Genomic DNA, 26,999 nt, shown 5'->3' with positions numbered 1-26,999 from the left:
TTTTTTTAAAGTCTCCTCTTTGGTCCTTCATCTTTTAACACAATTATTGAAAAGAGGGATGTGTTGAAAAACCAGTAGTGTCTCTGATTGCAAGAAACCAAATTGCCAGTGCGGATGGTTTTTAACTTATTCTGAATAATAACACTGGCAGCTGACACAACCTTTTGAACTTCCCTATTTCTGAGCCACTAAAGGAGAGGGATGAGGTGGGAGGGAGAACGCAGCGCAGACTGGAGTCCTGGTTCTACCTAGGTAACAATACAAGTCTGCCTAGGTGGTGATGTCTCCTCTCAGGGTGCAGTGATGGAGGGCAGACCATTGGCATTATCAAGACATCCAAGCAACAGTGAAAGAGAACGAGAGGGAGACTCTAGTCAGTAAAGTGCCGACTGGTGGGGTGGACACACTTCCCCTTTCAATTAGACATCAGGAAGAAGCCGAGAGCTGCTTGTGTCTAGGAGCCTCTGTCACTGCCTCCAGGAAGCCACACGCCTACCCCCGCTTCTGCTTGCTGGCCTTGTATTCAGGGTCATCTCCTTCCCAGGAACTGGAGAAATTGATCCAAGATAAAAGTGGGCTTAGTGTTTCGCATGTTACAGAGGGAAAGATGAAAATACTGGTCACGGTTAGCTTGCCTTGCTTAAGGATTACCGTGTGGATATATTATTACAAACGAGACCCTCTTAGCATGGGAGGAAGGCTGTGCAAAATGCAAGGTCTGCAGAGCCATGGAGAAACAGAACAGACACTGGAAAGATCCTCTCTGATTGATCCTCTTCCAAGGTACCAGGACACAGAGTTTCTACTTACGGTATTTGAGGTGGTCTGTGAGTTATGGAATAAATACATGTTTGTGGTTTAACTCTACTCTCGGTTTGGACCTGTCACCACAGGCTTTACACACCACAGTGTACTCATTTGCCCATGCTCGGCTGATGCCTCACATGAATGTAGACTAGGCCGTGGTTTAGTCAGCCATGGTTTTGTTTTGTTTTGTTTCTATATTCTTTGTTTACATTTCAAAAGCTTTCCCCTTTCCCAGTCCCCACCCCACCATATGTGCCATAAGTCCTCTTCTCTCCATCCATTATCCTATCTTTCCCCCTCCCTTTTCTCTGGCCTGGTACTCCCCTACAATGCTGGATCAAGCCTTTCCATGATTAGGGCCCTCTTCTTCCTTCTTCATGGGAATCATTTGATATGCTAATTGTATCTTCAGTATTCAGAGCTTCAGGGCTAATTAATATCCACTTATCAATGATTGCATTCCATGTGTATTCTTTTGTGATTGTGTTACCTCGCTTAGGATGATATTTTCCAGTTCCAACCATTTGCCTAAAAAATTCATGAATTCATTGTTTTTAATTGCTGAATAGTACTCCATTGTGTATATATACCACGTTTTCTGTATCCATTCCTCCATTGAGGGATATCTAGGTTCTTTCCAGCTTCTGGCTATTATAAATAAGGCTGCTATGAACATAGTGGAGCATGTGTCCTTATTGCATGCTGGGGAATCCTCTGGGTATATGCCCAGGAGAAGTATAGCAGGGTACTCCAGAAGTGTCATGTCCAGTTTTCTTAGGAACCGCCAGACTGATTTTCATAGTGGCTATACCATCTTACAATCCCACCAGCAGTGGAGGAGTGTTCCTCTTTCTCCATATCCTCGCCAACACCTGCTGTCTCCTGAGTTTTTAACCTTAGCCATTCTGACTGGTGTGAGGTGAAATCTCAGGGTTGTTTTGATTTGCATTTCCCTAATGACTAATGATGTTGAGCACTTCTTAAGGTGCCTCTCGGCCATCTGAATTTCTTCAGGTGAAGTGGATCAAGGACCTCCACATAAAACCAGACACACTGAAACTAAGAAAAGAAACTGGGGAAAACCCTTGAGGACATGGGCACAGGGGGAAAATTCCTGACAGATCACCAATAGCTTATGCTCTAAGATCAAGAATTGACAAATGGGACCTCATAAAATTACAAAGTTTCTGTAAGGCAAAGGACACTGTCAAAAGGACAAAATGGCAACCAACAAATTGGGAAAAGATCTTCACCAACCCTACATCCGACAGAGGGCTAATATCCAATATATACAAAGAACTCAAGAAGTTAGACCCCAGGGAACCAAATAACCCTGTTAAAAAATGGGGCACAGATCTAAACAAAGAATTTTCACCTGAAGAAAGCCATGGTCTTGTTTAACCATGAAGGTTTTCCTCCATGCCATTATGAGAATGAATAAGCCTGAGCACCTGCTGTCTACTGTGTTAGCTTTTGAAACTCAAGACAAATGACATAGGACACTTTCACAAGAATTTTGTCTGTTGTGGCTTCCAAGCACTCTCTCTCTCTCTCTCTCTCTCTCTCTCTCTCTCTCTCTCCACACACACACACACACACACACACACACACACACACACACACAGAGGAACATGCACACATGTGTGTTTATGTGAGACATATAACCCTAAAGGCTCAATGCAGGCAATACAGCAAGAACACAGAAAAGGCAATTGTTTTGATGGGGAGGCCTTGAGGAAGGGACACCTCTTGCCCTGTTTCAAGGTAGGAAGCACCTGCTAGATAGGTAGAATGGGAAGGACAGAGGCATGGAAGCTAAGAAACTCCATGTGACTCACTGTGACCTGGGAAACGGTTGAGATGAGGTGACATCTGAGGGGGGTTGAGGTGAGGGAAAGGATAGTTTTGAAATGAGGTAAGGCTTCAGTTTTCCTTGCCTGTCAATGGAAGCCATCAGATGTTTGAGAAACAGACCAACAGGGGCCAGCCCAGAAACCAAGAATTCAGAATTTTTGGTCATAATCCAGGCAGGAAACAATCAGCCCAAGCAAGCCAGTGGCAAGAGAAGAGGGATGGATGGAATTGGTAACACAATAAAGAGTGGACAGAACATGGATGAGAGACCCCGTAAAGATGAAAGATGGGCCAAGGTTTCCAGCGAAGAACTTCTTTTTGACTCCCCTCACTCTGAATCACCACAGCAAAGGGTGACTTTTTACTTTCAGTCTTTCAGTGTTTGGGAAGTCAAGACAGCCCTAGTAGCTATGCCCAGAATGCAGTTAAAAATACAGACTGGCATCTTCCAAGAGAGGTGCCAGGGTAGAGGTTTATATTCAAGAGCCATCTGTCCAAGTGATGTTTAAACTCATGGGATTCAGTTACACTTAGAGAGCAAAGACGAGTGTGCATGGGAGGAGGACCCTGACAGGACAGCCTGGGGACTGTCGCCTCATCGTGCTCAGCTTATATGTGCATAACGGCATCGAGTCTTCCAGCAGATGGCTGCTGCATGACGTGAGGCAGAGGTGCCTTTCTCAGATTTGCACGGAGGCGCCGTGTGGTCTAGCAGGGATGATGGCAGGTGATGTAGGCAAGGACCAGGACCAGAGCCTCCCAGGGAACCGCCCACCCTTCCAGGGAGGGCAGGGAGGAGGAGCTGCAAAGGAGATGCTTAGAAGTGGTTAGAGGCTTACATAGGATTATTATGTTTGGTTGCTTCCTTAGTCACCACAGGGATCTCTCCTTTGCCCCTGCTTTCATGACTCAGGTGGACCTGTACCCCCAGTACCGCCGAGTCATAGCATCACCACCTTTTCCAGACCAGCTGGGTTTGCTGGTGACCTATCTCTGCTGGGTGAAGATCCAGAAGTGTCACACTTGTGGTTGTATGTGCTCCTGAAAGTCAATGCTAGGCAGGTGACCGCCATCCTTGTGAATAGCCATCTCTGCTCAGTGACTGTGGTTGTGTCTGCCGGCAGAGCAGAGAAAGTGGTGCTCCCTGCCCTTGCGGAGATTTCCCATCCAATCACAATCAGGTTCTAGGCAGCCAAGATTCAAGCAGGGGCAAGCTGCATCCTAGAGCAGGAAGAACCCTGGGTGCCCTCAGGTCCTTCCTTCCTTGGGCCAGGCAGGGTTGGGGAAACTTCTTGCCCTGGTGACTGCATAGAGAACAGATCTCCCCAGAACAATGGCTTGGGAGGCTGGCCTGGATCCCTTGTGGCTTAACTACAAAGGCTCATGGCCTTCCCTATGTGTGTTGGTTAAGACACCAGGAATGTTTCTTGCAGAAGAGAAAGCATGTTCCTGTCCTGGCACGTGATTATCTGCCCACACAGACCTGTCCCAGCTACCTCTGGCAGTGCTGACCTCCTTTGCATGGGTGGAAAGTTACAGGAGCAAGGAGGGGTGACAGCAAACACCTTTCTGGCCAGGAATGTGCCACCTGACCATGTGTCAGCAGGATCCAGGCCAGTCCAGGGACATTAGGATGACAGTGCACCTCGGTGAAATGCATCAAGCTGAGTGGGTGGGGCACCGCCATGTTGGTTTCCTAAGTCAGGCTGGCAGTGCTTTGCCTGTGAAATATTTCAGAATATGAGATTCAGAGTTGGCTCTATGCTTGTAAATTTGAGTAAGAAACTGAGTCTCTTTCCTTTTTGGGAGGGTGGGGGTGGAGGGGTGGGTTTTGTTTTGTTTTGCTTTTGGTCTTGACTACCTGTGGAGTGTCAGTGTTCTGACTAGCAGGAGCTCTGAGAGGGAATCTCCTAGAATTTATTCTGTAAGTGGGCTGGCTATCTGGTGCCAGGTGTTTTGTGTGTTGAGGGTGTGTGTGTGTGTGTGTGTGCCAGCCATATGTGAAGAGTCCAGAAGTTAACAGGTGGCTGTGTGTGTTTATGTGTGTGTGTGTGTGTCTGTGTGTGTATATGTGTGTGTATGTGCTTGTGTGTATGTGTGTGTATGTATGTGTGTATGTGTGTGTATATGTGTGTGTGTGTATGTGTGTGTGTATATGTGTATGTGTGTGTATGTTGGGGACAGGGCATGTAGCTTCCTAAATCACTCTCTACCTTATTTTTTAAATTAAAAATATTATTATGTGTGAACAAGACCTTATTTTTAAAATCAAAACTATCATTCTGTGTGAACATGGTGTGTGCATACGTAGGCATGCATGCCATAGAGTCTGTGTGGAAGTCAGAGGGCAAACTTCCGGAGCTGGTGCTCTTCTTCCACACGTGTGTGGGTTCAGGGACTGGACTCCAGTCATTAGGCTAAAGCGCTTTCATCCACTGAGCAATCTTGCCAGCCCTTTATTATTTTATTTTATTTCATTTCATTTCATTTCATTTTATATAAGATCTCACTCCCTTATCTGAATCTGGAGCTCTCTGATTGGGCTTAGCTGTATGGACAGTGAGAACCGGGAGCCACCTACCCTGCTGCATCCCGACAGCGCTGGGGTCACAGACGTCTGCCCCGCTTTTATGAACTGGGCACTAAGGACCCAAGCTCGGGGGGCCTATGCTTATGCATTGACCGTTTGATGACTGAGCCATCTTTCCAGACCCTCATGGCCTCTTCTTAAAGAAAGGAGCCTAAAGCACACGTGATTTTTCTGTCTTCTTTTAGGGGAAATCCAGGAGAGGAATCCAAGACCAATGTTCCGGAGCTTTGTTCCCAAGAGGCCTTCTCTGAAAAAGTTAGGAAACTAGATGATTTCTAAGGGAATTAATGCATTAACTTTGAACGAGAAATTAATTCCATATGCTGGGAATCATGGTCTTTGGTTTGGGCTTAAAGGATTTTCTGTGCTTCTAAATGGTTTTCAGTGTGCTATTCCATCACTTTGGAGTTTTCCATGAAATGCCTTAGCAAATTTCATCAAATGAGCCTTTCAACTTGATGAAGGATCCAGGGCTCTCATTACTCCTTTTCTTCCTGAACTGACCTTTTAATTTTATGCAGGATGCACAGGGGCAATTTGTCTTGTCTGGTCCTAATAGCACATTGCTATGAGAATGGTTAATCGCCGGGCACACACATTAGTCACTGGTGGATGTATGTACAAGCTCGATTTTTCTTACATTAACTGGAGAACCAGACTGAGCCAGAGAGAGAACAAACAGTGTGTCTGGATGGGTGCAGAAAGGATTTGCCAGCAGATACAGAGACTGCTCCAACCATTTCTTCCCCTCAGTACCACTGCGCAAAGAACACTAGTGGGATACTTGGGAAGGTATAGAAGCTGTAAGGACTTCACACTTAAGAGGCATGGAAAGGGAACGAGAACAAATTCAATTTTTGGAGTAAGAAAATTATCACCTGTTTAGCTTACCTAGACCAGCGCCTTGTTTGGGGGACCAGAGAGCTGAAAAATGAGCTTAAGGAAGGACAAGAAATGCAGCAGAAATGTTGGTGCTAAGAGGAGAGACAGTAGGCTTGTACTACGAAGGGGACAAGAGGCCCGTGTGTGAAGACAGAATTTGTCGTTCCAGGAGAGAAACGGAAGGGGGGCTAAGCCACTGCTCTTCCATGGTGGGCTTTTTTACCCCTGCAATCCATTGAGCATTAGTACTTATTGTAAACTATAAGTAAATTGCTAGGAAAATGAAACCTCAAAATGATGTATTAAATAGAATCTAAGGGCTGGAGAGATGGCTTGACAGTTAAGAGCACTGACTGTTCTTCCAGAGGCTGTAAGTTTGATTTCCACTACCCATGTCAGGAGGCTCACAATTGTCTATAACCCCAGCTCCAGGGGATCTGACTCATCTGGGTTCTGTGGGTGCCCTCATGTGCACACAACCACACAGCCATACACACATACACACACACAGCCATACACACACACACACACACACACACACACATACATAGACACACACACACAAGAGATATACACACAGACACACAGAGACACACATAGAGATAGAGACACACACAAAGACAGAGACAGACACACACACACAGATTTAAATTAATAAAAATAACATATTTTAAAATAGAAGCCCAAATCTTATTAGATTAAATAGCTATCTATCGCTGGCAAATAGTTGCAAAAGTCCCTACACGCTCTGTGTTCCCCTTATCTCACTGCTGGCCAGAAACAGTCTGCAGACAATCCATGGCCCGCACATTTGAGTAAGAATCTTTGGCTAGGACAACACGTGATAGGACAGAGGGTTCCTGGGAGGCTGTGCGTGCTGCTCTTCAAGGTCACTGAGATCAGACCAGAGCGCCTTGGAGATAAGGACAAGGCCAGAGTGACAGCTAAGACTGGTGATAGGGGACTGTGAACTCCAAAGCCATCTGGGAGCTGCTTGTAGTCCCAGACGCTTGAGGGAGAAGGTCAGAATCATATTTAAAACAGCCAACCAACAAGCTGGCAGAGCATAAAGAAGGAGTGAGGCAGATGGCACATGATGCTGCTAAGTGGGGGCATGGCAACTCAGTGGAGAGAGGGCATTCTAACTGTAGCTGAGGATAACTCAGTTCTTAATGATTGGCTGGAGGTGAGAAGTGGGAGAGGAGACCCTCCTTCACTTCCCAGGTGAGGAAACAGGCTCAGAGAGGGGGCAAAGCTGTGGCCGGAGACTGATTTCTGCCTGGGGACCAATGTTTTGTCCCTTGGTTTTCAGGAGACATTACACTACATATAACCCACCCATGCCAGTTGGTCTCCCCTGGTGCCACCCTCTACATCCTGGCTGACTTTTCTCTGCCCTTTGCCATGGACGGTGTCTCAGTAATAGGAGCCACTCCTAGAGTTCACTGCATCCAGCAAGAGCCAGTTAAATTCACATTAATCCTGTTTAGGCAGTGTGATGGAATTTTAATACCCTTCTTTTAAAAGAACAAAGATCTGGTCTCTTGATACTGAGTTGGCTGTAGACACGGGTCATGAAGTATTGCTGTCTGGAGTGGGAAAGGCTTGAGGATGTGCTCAAAGCCTTCAAAGATTCCTGGGGTGCCGGCCCTCTTGTAAGCCATCACCAGAGGAAGGGACCCCAGTAAGCAATGGCAGCCTGACAATATACACGTTGTCGAGTGACCTAACAGAGCTTGAGTCTGCCCAGCTTTCCAGCAGTTCTTATACCTGCCCTCGGCCAGCCTCACCTAGGGGCTTAGGTTAAATCTTCCTAAGAGACAAGAATAACTGTTGATTGGTGCCTGCATATGCAGAACAGTGTTACGTACCAGAGGGAACCCCCAAATGAAAAAGACAGCAAGAAGAGAGAGGCAGTTTCATTAAGGAGATTAAAAAAGAAATCTCATCAGAACTGCCTCAAAGGGAAATTTGGAACTTCCACCCCCTCTTCAGACCCCATGCCTTCTTTTTGCTTTTCCTAGTAAAGAAACACAAACGTCAGTCATGTGGAAACATACAATTAAAAATACTAACATGTTAGGATGTACCAGAGTGTCTAAACAGCAAAGACTAGGCAACATATAACAAAGGAGGTAGCCTTCGAAGGAGTTCATCCCTCCTCTGAGCCTGTCCAGCTGGCATCTGCTGTCCTAAATTGATTTATGTCCTAAATCAATTAGGCACAGAGGGCGGTGGATGATAAGGGTTGGGTGTTAGAGGATAACTTGACTTGGTTACTTTGGGGTGTTCAAATACAAGAAGTGTCTTGAAATATGCTCCCTGTGAAGTGTGTGCTTGAACTTTGGAGACTTATTTCTGCACAGTGGAAATAAAGCCTTCCAGTCTCAGTCACAGAAGCTGGTGATGTCCCGCCTTGTCCTTCAGTGGCTTAGTCCACCTAAAAGGACAGGTCACCTGGTGCTAACTAGCTGACGGCCAATAGTTCAGGATGAGCTAAGTGCAGTCTGGGCACCACACCAACTGGAATAGAGACTTTAATTCCTTTCTTAATACTTGGCAAATCTGTCTCAACCATTTCTGAAATATGTTGACATTGGGGCTTTGTCTCCTTAATGCACTGGACACGAAAACAACAAAACTTTCTTTTTAAAAACAAAGCATTCATACAGAGCCAAGAACGTCCTGGGTCACTGGGCCTAAGCCTTCCCTCCTCAACCGAAGAGATCTTTGGGCTCCGATGGATGAGTAGGGCAGGTCCAGCCATCTGGCCTGGGCTAAGCACCTACTGTGTGTGGCAGGAACTTGGGGGACACCCGTAGAAGCAGAGCATAGAAAGCCACTCACCATGGACGGACAGACCATGGACGGACAGACAACGGCCATGTAGTGAGCAGTCCCCAGTGTCACGAAAAGAAAGAGCTGGTATGGGTGGGCAGTTCCCAAGCAATGACTCTCCTCTGTGTGAAGAACGATGCCTCTGAGTGCGGTCATTGAGGAAGCCTTCCTAGAGGAGACAGATTTGAGTCTATAGGAAAATGAAAACTTGAATCTGCAAAAGTAACTGAGCTAAGGGCAGCTGGGGCCACTGAATCATGATGTCTAAAGACAGGAGTCTGGAGGGGTGTCAGAGGAACTGTGATCCAGGATGTTCACCTGTGTGAGGAGGGTACAAATCCCCTTATAGCAGCTCTGTGTATCATAAACAACCCACGCCTGGATGATGAGAACAAGTTCTGTTCTTCAGGCTAGAATCAGCACTTCTTGGATACTCCCATTAGCATGAGGTTTTAAGTTATAGCCACTTTATTCCTTCCGCAGAATTCCCGCTCCCTTCCCTCCAAACCTTACAACCTCCAACTGTGAGGTTTTGCTCCTGTCCCATCTGCATGGCAAAGGATTGCATCTTCAGCCAGATACATCATCATCAACTTGGACCCTGCTTCCGAGGGAATGTAAAATATATCCCTGCTCAAATAGTTTGAGAAATAATTACAAGAATTGGCAAGTGGGATCCCATGAAATTAAAAACTTTTGTACAGAAAGAAACTGTCAGGAGAATAAGAAACATCTTACAAAATGGAAGATTATATTTGCCTGTAACATGGTAAGAGATTAATGTCTAGGATATACAAAACACTCTGAAAAATTAAGCACCCCAAGCCTTCAAATCATTCAGTCAATAAGAGAGCTAATGAGTTGAATGAGATGTAGCTCAGTTGATAGATGTTTGTCTAGTATGCAAGAAGCCCTGGGTTTCAAAGTCATTCTCAGCTACATGCAATAGGTTTGAGGCTAGCCTGGGTCACTGGAGACCTTGAGGGAGCGAGGGAAGGAGGAAGGGAGGGAAAGAGGAAGTAAAGTTGGTAGAGAGTAAAGGAGGGGTGGGGAAGAGAAGGGGAAAATAAATATTACTTGAAAAAAATCTTTTAACATTTTTAGTCATTAGGGAAATGCAAAGAACACGACACTGAGCTGATCCCATTATACCACAGTCAGAACCGCCACCATCAGGAAAATAAATGTCAAGAGATATTGGCCAGAACACAGAGATAGAAGAGCCACAGCGTTTGAAATGTAAATAAAGAATATATCGAATAAAAAATAATTTAAAAAAGAAAAAAGAGGCGCGGCTGGCAGAAAAATGAACTGGTATAGCCACTATGGAAACCAGAAAATGTTTCCGCTAAACTTAAAAATAGACGTGCCACGTGACCCAGCTGTACCTCTCGTGGTAAACATCTGAAGGAAGCTAAGTCAGTATGTGACTCACATAGCCCAGACAGAGAGCCAGCCTGGATAGATGTGCAGTTGAAGAAAATACGGTCCGTCCACACAGTCGAGTTACTCAGGTGTGGCGGGAAGGGAAATGGTGCCGTTTAGAGAAGAATCGGTGAAGCCGGAAATGGACGCGTTAACCTAAATAAGCCTGATTCTCCTGTGCAGAATCTAGATTTAGATATAAATATTACTATGTGAGAGTATAAGAGGGGTTATTGGTGAGAGAGACGTCTGGTGGGAAGAAGGAACAAAAGAAGGTAATATGGCAGAAGAGACAATCGCCACATTTTCTCTCACATGTGGATAGATGTAACCACATGTACATATGTTTGTATGACATGAAAGGAGGGGGACTATGTCAGGGGGTGGAAGGGAACCTCTGGGCAGGGAGGGGACAGGAGGAGCAATGTGAGGGAGGCCAAAGATTGGAGTGTGAGACTGTGAGGAAGCCCACTGTGTCCTGCACTAAAGCCATGGAGTGAGAACAAGCAAAACTCACTGCACACACGGAGAAGCTGCCAAGACCAAGGCTCCCCGTGTTAATGTTCAATGAGCCTTACGTTGTGAGAAGGTGCCACCTTCCTCATTACACACGTGGACCAGTAGTGTCTCTGTATAGGTGACTTGCTGGCACTCTGGTTGTTGACTATTTAGATTACAGCCTTGCAGCCTTGGTATTTTAAAAAGAAATTGAACTACTGAGGAGACTGACCAGACTCAAATAGCTGTTATTACTAGGTGAAGATTTTTTTCAGCATGCAGGAAAGGCATTACTCCTTTTTTCAAAAGATCTCTTTGCCCACATAGAGGCAGGCGACGTACTCTGCCCTAAAGCTAAGACATAAGCTAAGAAGTAAAACTTCCTCTGGTCTCTGATTTCTGTGAGCTTCTAAGGTTTGGGAAATTAGGACAGCTCAAGTATAGGCATTTACTGCATTGTTTTTGACAGAGTGTTTTTGACAGAACTGGACACATTCTTTGAGTAGTAACCCTGCATATAAAAACTCAGATATTTAAAGAACTAACTGACTCTTTTGGGAAAACTGGGCTCTTTGCAAAAGCAAGTGCTGGAAACAGAGTGACTCAGAAAATGTTAGCAAAGTTTCCTGGAGGGAATTTCTCGGGAAATTCAATATCTTCTATGCATTTTGCCTTTGATGGGAGACCACCATTAGCTAATGTCTGAAATGTGTTCCCTCTCCCCACTCTGTGTCCTTATTCTACAGATGACCTTAGAGAAACAGAGACACTCCAAGGTGCCCTTCATATCTATAATCCACTTAGAGTAAGCAAGACTATTTTTAGGCAAAACACAGAGGACAAAGGAATACTGACTATAACCCAGAATTAAACCTTGAGGTATTTAATTCCCAGGATGTGGGAAAGGCCCTGAACTACCTATTTCCTCTTGGGTGTTTCAGAATTCTGTTTGGATGGTGCAGGCTTAGATGGATGGGGATAACCTGTAACCAGAAGAGACCTGTTGAAACCATGTTAAGTGTGGTGCAGGTTGGACGGATGCCTCCCCTTCCTTTCCTGGATTATATAAGCCAATACTAATGCTGACAAAAGGTTATGTTTAGCCCATTGCCAATAGCAGCCAGTATACTCCCCGCAAGGGCTAACCCTGTAGACTCTCCTCTCTTCCCATAGGACATACATCCCTTTTCACACCATATAAGTCATGGACCACATGACTAGACAGCCAATGGCTGTGCTTTCTTTTCTTGCTTTGTCTTAGCTGAAGAGAAGTTCTTACTCTGGCCATTCCCATCAAGTGTCCCCTAGGACAAGCTCTGTGCATCTGATGGAAGGAATGAGGTGTGAGGAGACAGGTCAAGAGATCACCTCACTCTTCACTTATTTACTTTTAAATACATTTGATTGTGTGTATTTGATACTTAACAACAGGCTGTTATAGGACGCAAAGGTGCATATTAACATACAGTAACCAGAAATGAACTTCTAAAGATAAGAGCAGCAGATATCCAGTTCTTGAACAATGCCCCACCCAGTCCAATACATTTTCATTAGCTGTAGATCTCATGCTGTGCACCCTCTGTATATATCTATGTTCTTTTATCAGCAGCCCTTCCAAATGCCAGGAAAGCCAATGTCTGCCCACTTGATAATAACAGTAGTACTGCTAATGCTACTGGCATTTACCTATAGAGCTGGTATGCCCTCTGACATTTGTAGTTTTTGTTAGGCCTGAGTTCAGTGGGTAATGGGTCTGCTGGGCAAGCACGTGTGCCTGAGTTCGATTCCTCCCATCCCCACATAATAGCCAGATGTGTAGTTGACTTGTGCTTGTAATATCCATTCTGGGAAAGGTGGAGACAGGGCAGGAGGCACCGGTGAGAGATCTTGTCTCAATAAAACAAAGCTCCTGGAGTATGCCTGAGGAGTTCGCCTTGCGGTTGACAATGGCTGGCCTCCACACACATGTCTGCCCATGTGAACAGGAGCACAACATGTACACACATTGTCTTGTTTTCAGTAGTAGGAATTGAATCCCTCAGGGTCCTGCACATGCCAGGTCAGTACTCTACCACTGAGCTGCATCCCCTGATCTGCTTCTCACTTGGAGACAGGGTCTCATTAAAAAGCCCAGGCTGACCTTGAACTTGCGTTGTAGTCCTAACAAGCCTTGAACTTATTTTATTTATTTATTTATTTATTTTGGTTTATTTGAGACAGGGTTTCTCTGTGAAGCCCTGGCTATCCTGGAACTCACTCTTTAGACCAGGCTGGCCTCGAAATCCACCTGCCTCTCTGCTCCCAAGTGCTGGGATTAAAGGCGTGTGCCACCAGTGCCTGGAAAGCCTTGAACTTAATGATCCTCTGGTCTGTCTCCCAACCATGCCTAGCTACAGAGGTCACTTTATGGATGCTTTTCTCAGTATAGATGTTGGGTTTCCAGTGTGAACTGGATGAGCCCCATATCTCTGTCTTTGACCATCCCTACTGTAAAGGCTTTGATTGGGACTAGGAGCTTTTACTAACTAGAGGAACCTGGTTCTCATTCTACCTCAGTGGGAATAATTATTCCAGCTGTCTTCATGTACCCCCCTGCAAGCAGCCATCCATACTGTCTGGTAACAGGCCCTCCATATCGTCCTCTTCATAGACTCTCAGAATCCCTCCGCCCCAGGTTTTTCATTCTGTTTGTGCCCTTATTTTGGGAAACTCACTGTAAGAGTTTTTTTTCCTTTCTTGAATTTCTGTGGCCAGGAAGTAGAGCCACACAACTGTGGTTTTCTGTGAATCAGCTGCACTTGGCTTCCCATACGAGGAGAGCATGAGGAATTGTGAGCCCTTGATCCTCCCTAGACTAGCAAGCCCAAGCGCGGTAATAGTCCTGCTCTTCTGTGCTGTTAGAGCTAGGCCCAGCAGCCAGGAGGCCCCTTGCCATTCATGGTGAGTTACCTTCCAGATCTGCCTGAGCCCCCGATGCTGTTCTGATTCTCACTGAACTTGTCTACAAATTGAATATTGCCAGGTGTCATGTTAGAGGCATCTTGGCAAGGAGAATGGGGAAGGAGGTTTTCCTGGCAAGTACAAAATACTAGTACTGTAAAGAGCTACTAAATAAATTTGTGTTGGTTCTGCCCTAGGGGACTTGGGGGCGGAGGAATGTTGAATGCTAAAAACATTTTGTAAGTCTCAACTGTCTGCTTGATGGCTCCTTTATTATCCATCCCAAGAAAATCTGTGGCTCGGAAAGCTCCTGTCCTTTTGTATTTGTGTTTACGATTGTCTTTCCTACATCATTGTCTTTTCCTACATCTAGACAGGGTGTGGGGGAAACGTGTCCATCTTACGATCAAGTTTAAGTCAGTTCCCTGTGTACACAGCGGTAAAGGTGGTGCCACACTGCCTACCTGTCAGCGATGTCAGACTCTCGGGCCTGGACGGAGACCAACACTGGGTCTGTAGGAATTCATTTCTGAATCCCCGGCCCTGTTTAAAAGGGTGTAGAAACCCGACTCACACAGAAGTCACTTTCATAAGTTCCCATGCCATGCAGCTGTTAGAAGGAGGGCGGAAGGGGCAGGAGGATGAAAACCAGAGCTGGCCTAAGAGTCTGACGTCATTCATTAGAGAAGGAGCCTTGCACTCAAGGTGATGCCTGTTCACATCACAGGCTCTCGCTCTCAGGAGACGTGCTTATAGCTGGAGCCTAGAAACACCGCGAGGTGCATGGGACCTTGTGAATAGGACTGTGTCCCTGAGGGGCCTCAACCATGGCAGTGTGTCTGGTTCAGACTGCAGGGACACATCATGGAGTTATTGAGAATGTCAGCACCCATGGTGACATGTGTACCGTGGGCACCAGGCAATGCCAGTGGTAAAAAAAAAAAATGAATCTATGACAAGAGGTTTGAGAAACACAAAACTCACGTCCTCTAAGGAAATAACAATTTTCTCAAATATTCATTTGCATTCTTTTCCCAGAGAGGCCCTTAACATCCCTGATGGTAGTGGGTTTTCCTTTACTCCTGTACTAGAAACACAGCCCTCAATAGCACAGAAGGGAGAGGAGAAGATGAAGGACAGGATGTGCTGTGGCAGTGATACAGGGTCCTGTAAGAAACTTAGGAACAAAATAAAGGAATGCACGCGTTCTTGAGTGTATAGAAGTATGTCTTAACCATTCGCTCTTATTGTCCCCTGCCTCTCACGTCCTTTCTTCCTTTGGCGCCCACATTATAACGTAATTAAGAGATTGTTGAATGTGTAATTTTATATCCTGTTCTCACACTTACATCAGGATGTAAATATTTTGCACAGCCCAGAAGCTACGAATGAGACGTTCATAGGTCTATATAAAAATGGGAAAGTTATCATGCACGAACTTAAAGACAAACTGGGCAGTAGTATTTAACACTGTGTAACCAATTATCACTCTCTACAACATGTAAAGAACATCCTAAAATAATCCAAAAGGTAAACAGCTCAAGTTCTAAAATGAGTAAAATGTGGCTAAGCAAGAAAAGTACAAACAGCCCTTAGATACACTTTTAAACTTTCCTACTCGAACATCTCCTTTCTGCGAGCATTATTTTAAATACTCTGCAAGTGTGTAAGTGATGTCCTTAGCACCACAGTTTTAAGAAGCAAAAATAAATAAAATAAAACGTGGACAGTTGAAATGTCTAGAGAGAAGAGACGAGTTCCAGTGTGGCTTCTCTGTAGAACCGAGAAAGCTAACCCATCCTGGATCGTGAGGCAGACCCAGGGCTGTGTGAATCCCTCCCAGACATTTGCTGATGGGGAAAACAGGCCACTTCACCGTATCACATTAAGGAAGCCCGAGAAGGAAGAGACTGTAGAAATAGGAAGCCATCATCCTTTCCCCATGATTTTTCAGGAATATAAATATTTCATAATCATGAGCATATTTTCAAAGAGCACAGAAATTTCACTACAAGTATTTCTGTACATTTTAAGTCTTGTAACACATTGTTAATTTTCACAAAATTATGTAATAAAAATTTTACTTAGCCATTCCACTGATACTACACAATAAATTAGCTTGTTTCCAAGCGTTGTTATTGGACGAGATGGAGTAAGGAGTATCTTTGTAAATCCAAGTCTGTTGGTTTGTGGTAACTCTGAGCAGGAAGAACATGCAGTGAGACCGAGAGCCTAGCTGGAAACCAGCTGAATGCAGATCTTATGGTTGTTTTGGATTAGTTTGTTCATTTGTGTGTGTGTGTCTGTTTCGTTTTTTGTTTTGACTTTTTGCTATGTTTTTTTGTTTTTGTTTTGTTTTGTTTGTTTTTTGTTTTTGAGGCTGGCCTCAGATTCCAGACATTCTTCCTCTTACAGCATCCCAAGTGGGAGGATTATAGGTGTGTGCCCCCATGCCTGGTGACATCCTAACTGGACTTTAAACAGCTGCATAGAGGCAGAGTGTTGGGCCCCGCCCTCCCATGTCCTCCTGCTAACTCTAACCTCTCACTGGTATTAGTGATGTGAAAGCACAGGGATCCCCACTGAGAGTGCTTCTGTAGCTCCTCTAGGTCCTCTTCACCCCCCTGATTTCATCCGTTTACTCAGAGATAGTGGCAAACTTTTTCCTCCAGCTATTAGCCATGTATATACAGATGCCATTAAACATTTTTACTTTTGGGTCTTTAAAAAAAAAAAAACATTTCCAAAAACAAATTCTGTGAGTCAGAACCGAACCTTATGCCATCTCTCGGCATTTAACTCTTGCACCTCTCCAGTGCAAAATGCATTTCTTGTCTATGTCCGCTGTGTTTAACCCTTACTCAGCTTTGTGTGCCTGCTACCCCAACTGTAACCTATCATTACTTTCTTTCCTTTCTGACACCCCAAAGCCTTTTTTACTGATCTCTTCAGGTTTGCTCCCCCGCCCGCCCCCAATCCATGCTTGAGACTAATCTAAATTTGAGATTGTAAAATCACCAATCCATTGTCTCCCCTACCTACCCCCTGCCCCCGAGTTCTGTGTCAGGCTTTGTGTAGTCTCTCTTCTCCCTTGGGCAAAGATTCAAATCCTCTCTGGACCCTGCTGCATCTGGCTCCTGGATCTCTTGATTCCTTCTCGCCCAGTCTGCTCCCAGGACTCCAGGCACACCAGTCTTTGATTCTATGAAGCAGTGGAGCACTTTCCTCACAGCTGTGAGGAGCACTCTCTTCTCACTTGGTGAATGACGTTCACAGCTCAGCCGAGTCCCTCATCCCATTCCCCCTCTTCCGTGCTCCCCAGCTTTCAGCTCACATCACAACTTTGCAATTAGAGCCTTAGCTGCTGGTTATCTGGTTGTCTGCCTCTCTCAGCAGACTTGGGGAGAGTAGTGCTCTTTGCTTGCTCTTGTCATCAGAGCCCCTTGCATAGTGCTTGGTTACTGGTCAGTGCTCAGAGATTTGTTGAGTGGCTGAAGGAACCAACATCTGATATTGGGTGACACACGACAGACACCCACCCCTATCTAATACAGGATGACACTTAAGTTTGGCTCTTTTGATATTTCAGTGACGTTTTAAAAAGCACCCGCCAAGTTAACACAATAATGTATCTTTAAGGTTTTTTTTTTTTTTCAAATATAGAGACAGACACTCAAACTTCAGCCAACCCTAACTAGCTTTGTTTTGAAATTAAGATAATAATCCAAAATCAGGCTCTTGGTGAGCACCAGCTGTTAACATCTGCATGTCAGTCTCTCCTCCTCAGAAGAGAGTACCGGATTGTCTTCTGAATATTGAACAGTAAGAGAATACTGCCACACAACCTCAGGCTTGGAAGACCTGAAACCCACTGAACTCTTTCCCAGTGCACAAGCCAAAGGCAGAAGTGTGTCCGCAGAATGTTAATGGCACATTTTACACTGGTGTAACTAAAACAGCCTCTTTGTTCTGTCAGGATATTGATATATTCTCTCAGAAGGCTCTTAATTTCAATAAGCAAAGTCTTCTCAGGGAATATCACCTAGGAGGAGGTCAGCAACCCCAGTGCATGGAAGGGAGTGAGCCTGAGGTCCAGTCCTGCTCTTGCCCCTGGCTAGTTAGAGGATCATAGGGTGAAACTACCATGAAGCAATCTGGCTTCAAAAGGTAGTTTTGAGTATAAAATTAGTCAACATGTATAAAACACATAGCATTTAATTTATGTTGTTTGACAACACTGTTATTTTGATTATCCACAAAACACCTTTTCTCTCTGTCTCTCTCCCTCTCCCCCCTCTGTCTCTCTCTCTGTCTCTGTCTCTGTCTCTCTCTCTCTCTGTCTCTCTCTCTCTCTCTGTCTCTCTCTCTCTCTCTCACACACACACACACAAGCAACAGAAGGCAGAGCATTGCTGGATGATTCACTATTAACTATTTTAAGATAACCGGCCTCAACATTTTGTTTTATTAAATAATCATCTTTGGATTCAGATAATAGAGCACAGATGAGTTGCCTTCCTGTGTTGGATTTGTTTCAAAATAGTGTAAAAAGAGATGGGTCAGCAGGGGAGTGGAAAGATGTATAGACAGGACAAGATGGGGCCTGCCACCAGGAGCGGCTGCTGGTAAATGGGGACGCTGGGCTTGTGTCATCCCCTAGACTTCTGACTGTCTTTGAAATTTTCATCAATAAATAGAAAACAACACACTGCAGATGGTGAGCACACTGTGAGTAGCCTCCTGGATCCATTCTTACTCAGGAGTCCGTTCCCATCCCACTCCCTTGATTTCTTTTGGAGGAACAGCTGAGTTTGGTGAACTAAGCACAACCCAACGCCATTCTGTTTTATTTCTCTGGGGACAGCTCAGGGTGGAAACAAAATAAATCCAATTTCTGAATCTTCTTTGTCCTCAACCACTTGGGAATTCTCTCTGAAACTACTGTGGGCATTTTAAGTAAGCCTGCTTCCCCAGCAAGAACAATGTACCTTTCAGGCAAGCAAGAGGATAAAATAACTCTGCCTCTCTGCCTTTGCATGCCAGACAAAGGCCTTAGCTATTAAATACCAGTGCTCAATGAGCTAATGACTGGTGAGCTGGCATTGTGTTTGGCATCTTAGGATCTCGGCCTCTGTCCTGTGTGAACTTGCAATCTACATCATGTAGCTGTTTATGTTTGGCTGTTGTGTTATATGTTGGCTTACAAAGCGGAGGAAAAACTGCAGAGCCAAAAAACTGACTTTTGCAGTTTGCAAGTGCAAGTCAGAAAACACAGTGCAATAGTTTTTGCATTTGGTCCCCTCATGGTTGACCCTCCCCTGGCGTGGAAGCTGGCCATGGTGGCTTGTTTGTCGGCCTTCTTGTGTTCACCTCTTCCTTCTGGGTGGGAGCCAGCAGAGAGACAATGGCTTCGCTTGGCCCTCCTGGCCCTGAGATTCCCCTTCCAGATCAATTTTCTTTCTCCAGTTTCACTCAAAAGAAGAATTTGAACTTCCGTTTCAGGTTTCTTATTTTCCCTCTGGACTTTGTCTCAAGATGTGTGATACACGGCCTTGTAGCTGGCTCACTTCAGAACAAGGCTCTCAGTGAGTTTTGTGGAACATCTTTCCTTCTTCTCTAAAAATAATCTGGGCTCTGAATTGTTCAGGGCAGGCAGTATTAGGCATCTGAAATCTATCCATTTCTCTCTTGGGCACCTGCTGCCAAGACTGAACTGAACCTGGAAAGGAATAAGGTTCAGGTATTACGAAAGGAAAGGAGGGTGCAGACCAGAACCTTCTAGAAGCCCAGGCCAGGGTGCTACCAAAAAAGTGTGAACTGAGTATTCTAAAGGCAGAGTCGACATGAATGTGCCTGCTTTAGGGCACCAAGGCAGACTTCATAGTGGAGGAGTGAAGTGTTTGAGATCAGGGCAGAGCTGATAGCCTGATTTTATATTATGCTATTAATCGAATGGTCTTGGAATCCCAGCGTGAAGATTTCTGCGTTATTAGCATCTGATATAGAAAGCCACTACAGCCCTTTGTTTTCAGGACTCACACGGTTCTGCGAAGGCCTAAAATTAGACCGAAAAGTCGAGTTCAAGCTGTGTGACCTGCCTTTGTGGCCTTGGGCATCATATGACCAGAATGAGTCACATCCCCTGTGCTGCTCAGGTGTGCCCGCCGAAGAGCCGCCCCAAGACTTTGCCACGCAGAGGCGATTGCCGTAGAGGGCTGGCAAACTGATGACCTAGCACTTTTCTCTCCTTAAACAATCCTGCTGCCCATGACAGCTGCTGAGTCATAGGCAAGACGCCTCCTACCTGGGGTGTTAGACACTAGCTGTCTTGAGCAATCTGCGAGGCTGGAAAGACCGTTGCAGGGCACTGTCAGTACTTGTTGCTGTTGCCTAAGATCCTTTCCGAGACTTTAGCAGGCATAACGGCTTCGGCAAAGTTCAGAAACCCAGTAACCTTGTTTGGAAATGTAAGAGTGTTCTGAGCTCAGGCCCACACAGGCCTGCACTGCTGGGCTGGGACATAGTATGGGTAAGGCCAGCCTTGCGGGCCAGTTCCTGTAGTCTTGCTGACTCCTGTACCAACATCCTCTCAGATCTCTCGTCAGCCAGTGGATGCTTCCCTAGAATTTCATCATTGATCCCATAGGAGCCAAGTGACAGGTATTTGAGGGGCCTTCCGTGCCAGAAACCACTGTTGGACCATGGCCTCCTCCTGTGACAAAATTACATCAGCCTCACTCCCGTGCCCCACAGTGCTCCTGAGTCCAGTATGCAGTTTTGTGCTCGTGTCTCAGGGATTTGGGGACCGGGAGGAGATGCATTCATAATCACAACCCACTGACAACAGTGGCTTCTGTGGAAGGAGATTGCTAGGTGGAACAGGGGTGGACCTGGCTTAGAGACAGAGGAAGTTCTTCTTGCTAAGTAGCACAAGGTACTCAGCATACCTGGGTCACACGTCCCTGACCCTGGAGACAGCCGTCAAGAACCCAGGAGCAGAAGGAAGGCCTGTGTTCTATGACACTGCCCGCAAAGCATTCTTGGAAAATGGGGCTTCGTTTTCATTTCTGGGCAATATCCAGTGACCACTGTAGTAAGACGTAACAGCTGGGTTGTGCCAGCTCACAGGGAGCCACAGGTAGCTGCAGTAGTTCTGTACTCCCCTCCCCCCTCAGCAAGATCTGAGCAAGACAGAAACCAGCCTTTCCCTTGGTCCTCTCAGCTCAGTGGCCTTTGAGTCTCAGACCAAGGAGAGAGAAACAGATCCATGCGGGCCCTGACCAGCTATCAGCGCCGTATACTTAAGACACTACAGTAAGTGAGGCACCTAGGCTCCCAACCCAGTGGCCCAAAGCTAGAGAAGTTGCTCTAATTGGCCATTAGCTACCTATCTCCAGCTGTTGGGAATCTCCAGGTCACCCAGCATCCCTATATAATATACTACCTTCTTTCCTACCTATAGGACAGTGGTTTGCCTCTGAGCACAGCATTCCTTTAAAAAGTGAAGCATAGACATCTCCCGCATGCTCTCTGCTGTGCCTGCGTGGCTGGTGCCCATGATGATTGACAGGACTCCTTCCCACCCTGAGCTCACTGCAGCCTTCCTTGGTAACAGTGTCCAGGCTGGATTGGCAGCTGGATGCTAGAGCCCGTACCAGAGATTGTGTTAGAACACTATTGCCTTTGGTTTGCTGATAACCATTGTCAGTCTGCAAATGAGATGTGTGTGCCTGCCTACACTAAAGTGTTTTGGTTTATTTTGCCAAACAATCCACTTCCTTCCAGTAACTTCTCTAAGATATTGGGAGGAGGGGTGGGAAGAGCCTTTGTCTGAGATGCCCAGACCTTCAGTGGCCTGGAGTGTACTCACACAGACAGACCTTATTCCCACTCCTGTCTTGTTTCCCTGAACCACTGGCTGTAAGGCAAAACCTGGATGGTGTCTTCCTGCTGTCTCCCCGGGTCACCTTATCTGAGGCCCTTGCTGATTGCACCACAAACCCTCTGCTTACTCTGCCTTCCTCCACCACAGGCCCCCGATGGCTGCTCCTCCACCACCAGCCAGTTAAGATGTCAGCCTCTCCCAGACACTGCAGTGCCCCTCGCTGATTTCCCTGTTCTGCAGGGAACCTGTGTGCTCTAACCAGGCTGCTGACATAGGAATCAATACCAACATCCCTTTGAAAGTAGCACTAGGCTGCCATAACGTCAGAGACCTGGCTTTTCTCTCCAGCCCTGGGGTGTTTTCTTCCCAGCTCCGTGTTTCTCTGCAGGCTCCACCCCACATATGGTCTGAGTCCACTTGCATATCCGTACTTCCTTGCCTGCTACAGGGCACCTGTTCAATCTGTCTGCCACCACAGCTTTCTCACATCCTTTTTTTAGTCAGGCATACTCTGGCTCTGCTCCTTCCACAGTGAAGCTTTCCCTCTCTCCTGATGGAAGGAATTCATTTTTCCGACTTGTTTCTCTCACAATATTGAGTTTTTAATTCTTCTGTGTCCCTGATATTATAGAGCAATGGGCATGCTCTCTCTGTCCCTTCCCCCCTCTCTTCCTCTCTCCCATGCTCCTACTCCTCTCCCTCCCTCCTTCCCTCCCTCCCCTACTCTAGTATCTTTATTCAGGATTCAGTGCTACACATAATAGTGAACAAGCTAAGCAGATTCCTGTCTGGTGTGAGCTCCTTGAGGAGATTCCTTTGAGACACACATGTTTTCACACTGTAGCCCAGGCTGGCAGTAAAGTCACTGTATCACCTCATCTGGCTTTCGACTCAGAACTGTTCTGCCTTTTCCTTCAGAGTATGGGCCTTACAGGCGTGCACCACACCTGGCTATGGTCATCCAAACTCTGAACGGCTGTCACAGTCCCTGGTACACAGCTGCTGCTTGTTCTGTGAATGCTCATTGAGTGAACTCTGATGGGCAGAGATGGGTACTAATGTGGAAAATGGAGTGTTGGTAGGTGGATTTCATATGGGTACAAAGTACCAGGAAAGCCTAAAACAGTCACAGTTTGCCCTCGTCCTGAGAACCTCTTTCTTCCATGCAGTAAGCCCATTTCTGGGGACTCATCTTCTAGGGTCCCTGAAGCAAGCTCTGAGAGCTGGTGTGCAGTTTTTGTGTCTTAATCCCAATAGCCCAAAGAAGTTTGTGCAGAAACGTGTGAGTATGTTTAGAAAGCCCATGTGACCACTGTGGTCTGACTGCCTATCACATGCTGTCCCCGGTTTCTTTCAGAGACTTGAAACTGGACAACGTGCTATTGGACCATGAAGGACACTGTAAACTGGCCGACTTTGGAATGTGCAAGGAGGGGATTTGTAATGGGGTCACCACAGCCACCTTCTGCGGCACGCCCGACTACATTGCCCCAGAGGTGAGTGTACCTGCGAGGCGTGGCTTTTAAATCTGAGTTCTGCTTAGCCCCAAATGGAAATACAGCCAGGTGTTATCATGTGCCGTAGCCCCCCCCCCCCCCCGGGCCACACCAACAGCAACACCTCCAGGCTCACATCCACCTCATTGAATGGATGGCAACTGAAAATGTCTAGTATTTGTCTAGATTAGAGTTTGAGAGAGATTACAAATTGTGTGATTGTTTCGCTCATGGCTCATTGTCCTTTAATCTCTACTTGGTGATTTAATTCTAGCCCCTGTAGCAAATCTAAAGAAAGTAGTTGTATCTCTTCCCTATGGATGAATGAACCTAGTATGCTCTCCCCCCCCATTAGATATTTCTAAGCCATTGCTGTTTCAGTATGTATGTATCATTGTATTGGCCCAAGCAAGTCATAAATACTGGCTCACTTAGCAGAGAAGGCACCTATCATGCTCTGTACAGATGAATGAAACACGTATGTCAGCAAAAGGGACTCGTGCTTTCTAGTTTTGCTATCACCTAATCCATAGTTATGAAGAACACTTTTGTTAAGCACATGCCCGAGACTCCTCTCACACTGTCCCCTCTGTACAGATCCTTCAGGAGATGTTGTATGGACCTGCAGTAGACTGGTGGGCCATGGGCGTGCTGCTTTATGAGATGCTGTGTGGACATGCGCCCTTTGAGGCTGAGAATGAAGATGACCTTTTTGAGGCCATACTGAATGATGAAGTAGTCTACCCTACCTGGCTCCACGAAGATGCCACAGGAATCCTCAAATCTGTAAGTCTGACTTACCAGCCGCTTCCAGCCCGTTACCCAGGAGTGCGCCTCATAGGCCTCTTGTGTCTTTTCTAAATGTCTTCAGTCAGTACAGCGGCTGCCACCAATTAAGATTTGTGTTTCAGTCTGAAGAGTCAATTTCTCTTAGGCTGTTTTCCTCTTACGCCATTGTTAATTCTGGGACATGTGCAGCATCAACTGGCAATAAGGGAGTCATTGTGAAAAGTCAAGTAGTCCTTGAACTTATAGATTGAATCTACATGAAATGAGACGCCCCCTTCACGTAGTCAGGCCACATCGAGGCCAAGTGAGAGTCAGTCACCACTTGTGATATCAGTTGTGTTTCTGTTGACAGTGTCCAAGGAGCAAAACAGAGGAAACTTCCCCTCAGTGATGAAAGAGGAGGGGGCTCTTCAAAAACCTCCCTAGGCCTCTGGGCTCCCATGGCAGCTGTTTATTCAAGACGAAATGCCAAGCTCTTATTTTTTGGTACAACACCATAAGGTGTCACTGTGAGAAAGTCGTCTTTTGTTGTTAATACAGTCAGGTTACCATGGTTCCACGCCTAACTTTGAAGTAAGAAAGAACATGGATTTGATTCCCTTAGATTGAAAACAAACAATCTGTATGGTTCTGTAGCCACATTGGTTGCGTTCAAAACTTACATTACTACCTACTGTATGCAGAGGAGAGATGAAAATGAATTTAAAGTATATGCTTTAGTGAAAATTAGGACACGCCACCCTCTGTTGAATAACATCTATGAGGTGTATGTGAGCTTCCGTTAAGTATAATCTTCAACTTCTATTTCTTTCATCTTCCTTCTTCTTTTTTCTTTTTCTTTTTTTTAACGTTCCAAGACTTTATTTTCTCCATTAATTTCCACTAGTCTTTAGGATATGGATCAATCACCCAGTTGTGCAAGAAATTACACTCCAGTTTGTAAATGCTTAAAGACAGAAGAATGAAGCTGTAGCTTAGTGTTTAATAATGAATGGAAGTTTCCCAGGCTGCAGGATTGGAACAGAGAGATGATTGAGGAAGGGATAATGAGCAGTGTGGAGAGGTGGCTTATTGCTACTATGCCGGGCTGAACACATCACCTGCTTACACTCTGCGCACAGAACAGGGACGCATATTCACAGTGAGCTGCAGGAAGGGAAGCCGTTAGTTTTAAAGCAACAACAGGAGTAGGAGAAAGGAGACCTATGCTGTTAGGTTCAGTCCGGTCCTCTAGTCCTCCTCCTCTTCCATATCAGAAAAGTCACCACTGTCCCCTAAGCAGAGCTCCAAGAACCAGACATGATTGGCATGACAGGGATGCTGGGCGGAGGAGATGGTTGAGGGGCTCAGGTAGCCTGACGTGTGTATCTCTGCTCCTCCCCAGAAGGCACCACCACAGCTGCCCACTTTGGGAACTTCCTATCCCCTGCAGGCCTGATGTCCACTGAATCCTGGGTCTGGTTGCTTCCATTCCTCTGCCATTTTCTTTTGTAATGTAGCTGCTCTTTGTATGGGTTTGAAACAAAAAATTAGGTTTGGTAAATATTAGCTACCATAGGAAAGCCTTATCCCCTCCAAGACTCTCAGACTTATAAGCATCGCTATTTTGACAATATTTATGCAGGGGCCTCCGTACTGGTCCTGAAGATATGATCGTCCCTGAGAATTTTGTGCACCACCCATAGCAGAAGCCTCATAGAAACCCTCTCACTTCTCACCCAGTCACATATTATCAATGTGTAGCACAGGTCATGTCACGACCCTAGGAGCTCAGGACCCAATAGCCACACATGAGGAAAACACTAATGTCTTAGAGAGTAAAAATAATACACATTGAGTTTCTACCAGATGTCTCCAGGCTAGCTTAATTGTTCATAAGAACAATTTATTTAAATAGACTATTTAGAGTAAGGAAAGAATGTGGCTTTTATAATTTTATCAGTAAAATGTGAGCGAGAAGGGCTTATGTCTGTGGACTCATGCCATGAAGTTTGTTGGTTTGCCTCTCTCTCTCTCTCTTTCTCTCTCTCTCTCTCTCTCTCTCGTTATTTGAATACCTTATTGACACTCATTTTCAATTTCTTTTCTTTTTAAAAATTTTTAAATTTATTTGCTTATTCACTTTACATCTCACTGACTGTCCCCCTCCCTGTCACCCCCTCCCATAGTCCTTCTCCCCTCCCCTCCCCTTCTCCTCTGAGCAGATGGAGTCCCCCTGGGTATACCCCCCACCCTGGCACTGCCATGAAGCTCCATGACTTCTGGGAGGAAATGGACGCAGGGAGGCAGGCCGCTGCTAACCTTGATAATGGGCTGTGGTGATGCAGCGTTGCTGGGCTGCACAGCTAAGCCGGCTTTGCCTTGTTACTTTCCCAATGCTGTGACCCAGAATCCTTGTGATTTCCAAGGCATTGTGGGCTGGGTGACCTACAGCAGCCACCATCACATACTAATGGCTTTTCATGGAGCAGGTGTCATGTCCGATTACTGCAGCTGCTTTGACATTTTTTATTACTTAATAAAAGAGATAGCTCAGCGTTTTTAGCGCAACAAATTGCTACTTCAAGCTATAAGACCACTATGCTGCCACCAAAGGCAGGAGGCAAAGGTCACATGACCAGGGAGCATCTGGAGACCCCTCACTGAGAGAGGCTGAGAGTCCCATGGAATTATTAAGACCATTTCTCCTTAAGAAGAAAAGCCTGATATAAGTAGAGGGCAAGTGTTTTCAGTAACCGGCCTTTGTCATGTAGAGACATCTCCACAGACTCCTTCTGACAGGAAACAGACCCCCGTGATCATGTGACGAGCTTCAGTGCAGACTACACTGTTTCTTCTTCATGCAGATCCACAGTCTGCAAAAGGGCTGTGTGCCCCACCACTCCCTCTCTGGCTTCTCTCTAACACCGGCTCCTCCTTTGTTGTAGGCAGCAAATAGGAATAGAGCAAATCTATTCCCTCTTTGGGATGTCATCTCTGTCGGAAGGAGCAGGAC

The 26,999-nt window shown here is 45.8% G+C and overlaps 1 protein-coding gene across 1 annotated transcript in view; it reads left to right on the top strand.

Moving 5' to 3' along the window:
* The window catches only part of Prkch (protein kinase C eta), a 203,050-nt gene that overhangs the window by 156,116 nt on the left and 19,935 nt on the right, over positions 1 to 26,999 (top strand). Inside the window, exons 11-12 of the mRNA XM_052185667.1 lie at positions 23,077 to 23,215; positions 23,813 to 24,001. Coding sequence (XP_052041627.1) covers positions 23,077 to 23,215; positions 23,813 to 24,001 — 328 coding nt within the window. The remainder of the gene's footprint in view (positions 1 to 23,076; positions 23,216 to 23,812; positions 24,002 to 26,999) is intronic.

Source organism: Apodemus sylvaticus, chromosome 6 (genome assembly GCF_947179515.1).
Source record: "Apodemus sylvaticus chromosome 6, mApoSyl1.1, whole genome shotgun sequence".
Lineage (NCBI taxonomy): Eukaryota > Metazoa > Chordata > Mammalia > Rodentia > Muridae > Apodemus > Apodemus sylvaticus.
This window is presented reverse-complemented; position numbering and strand designations above follow the sequence as displayed.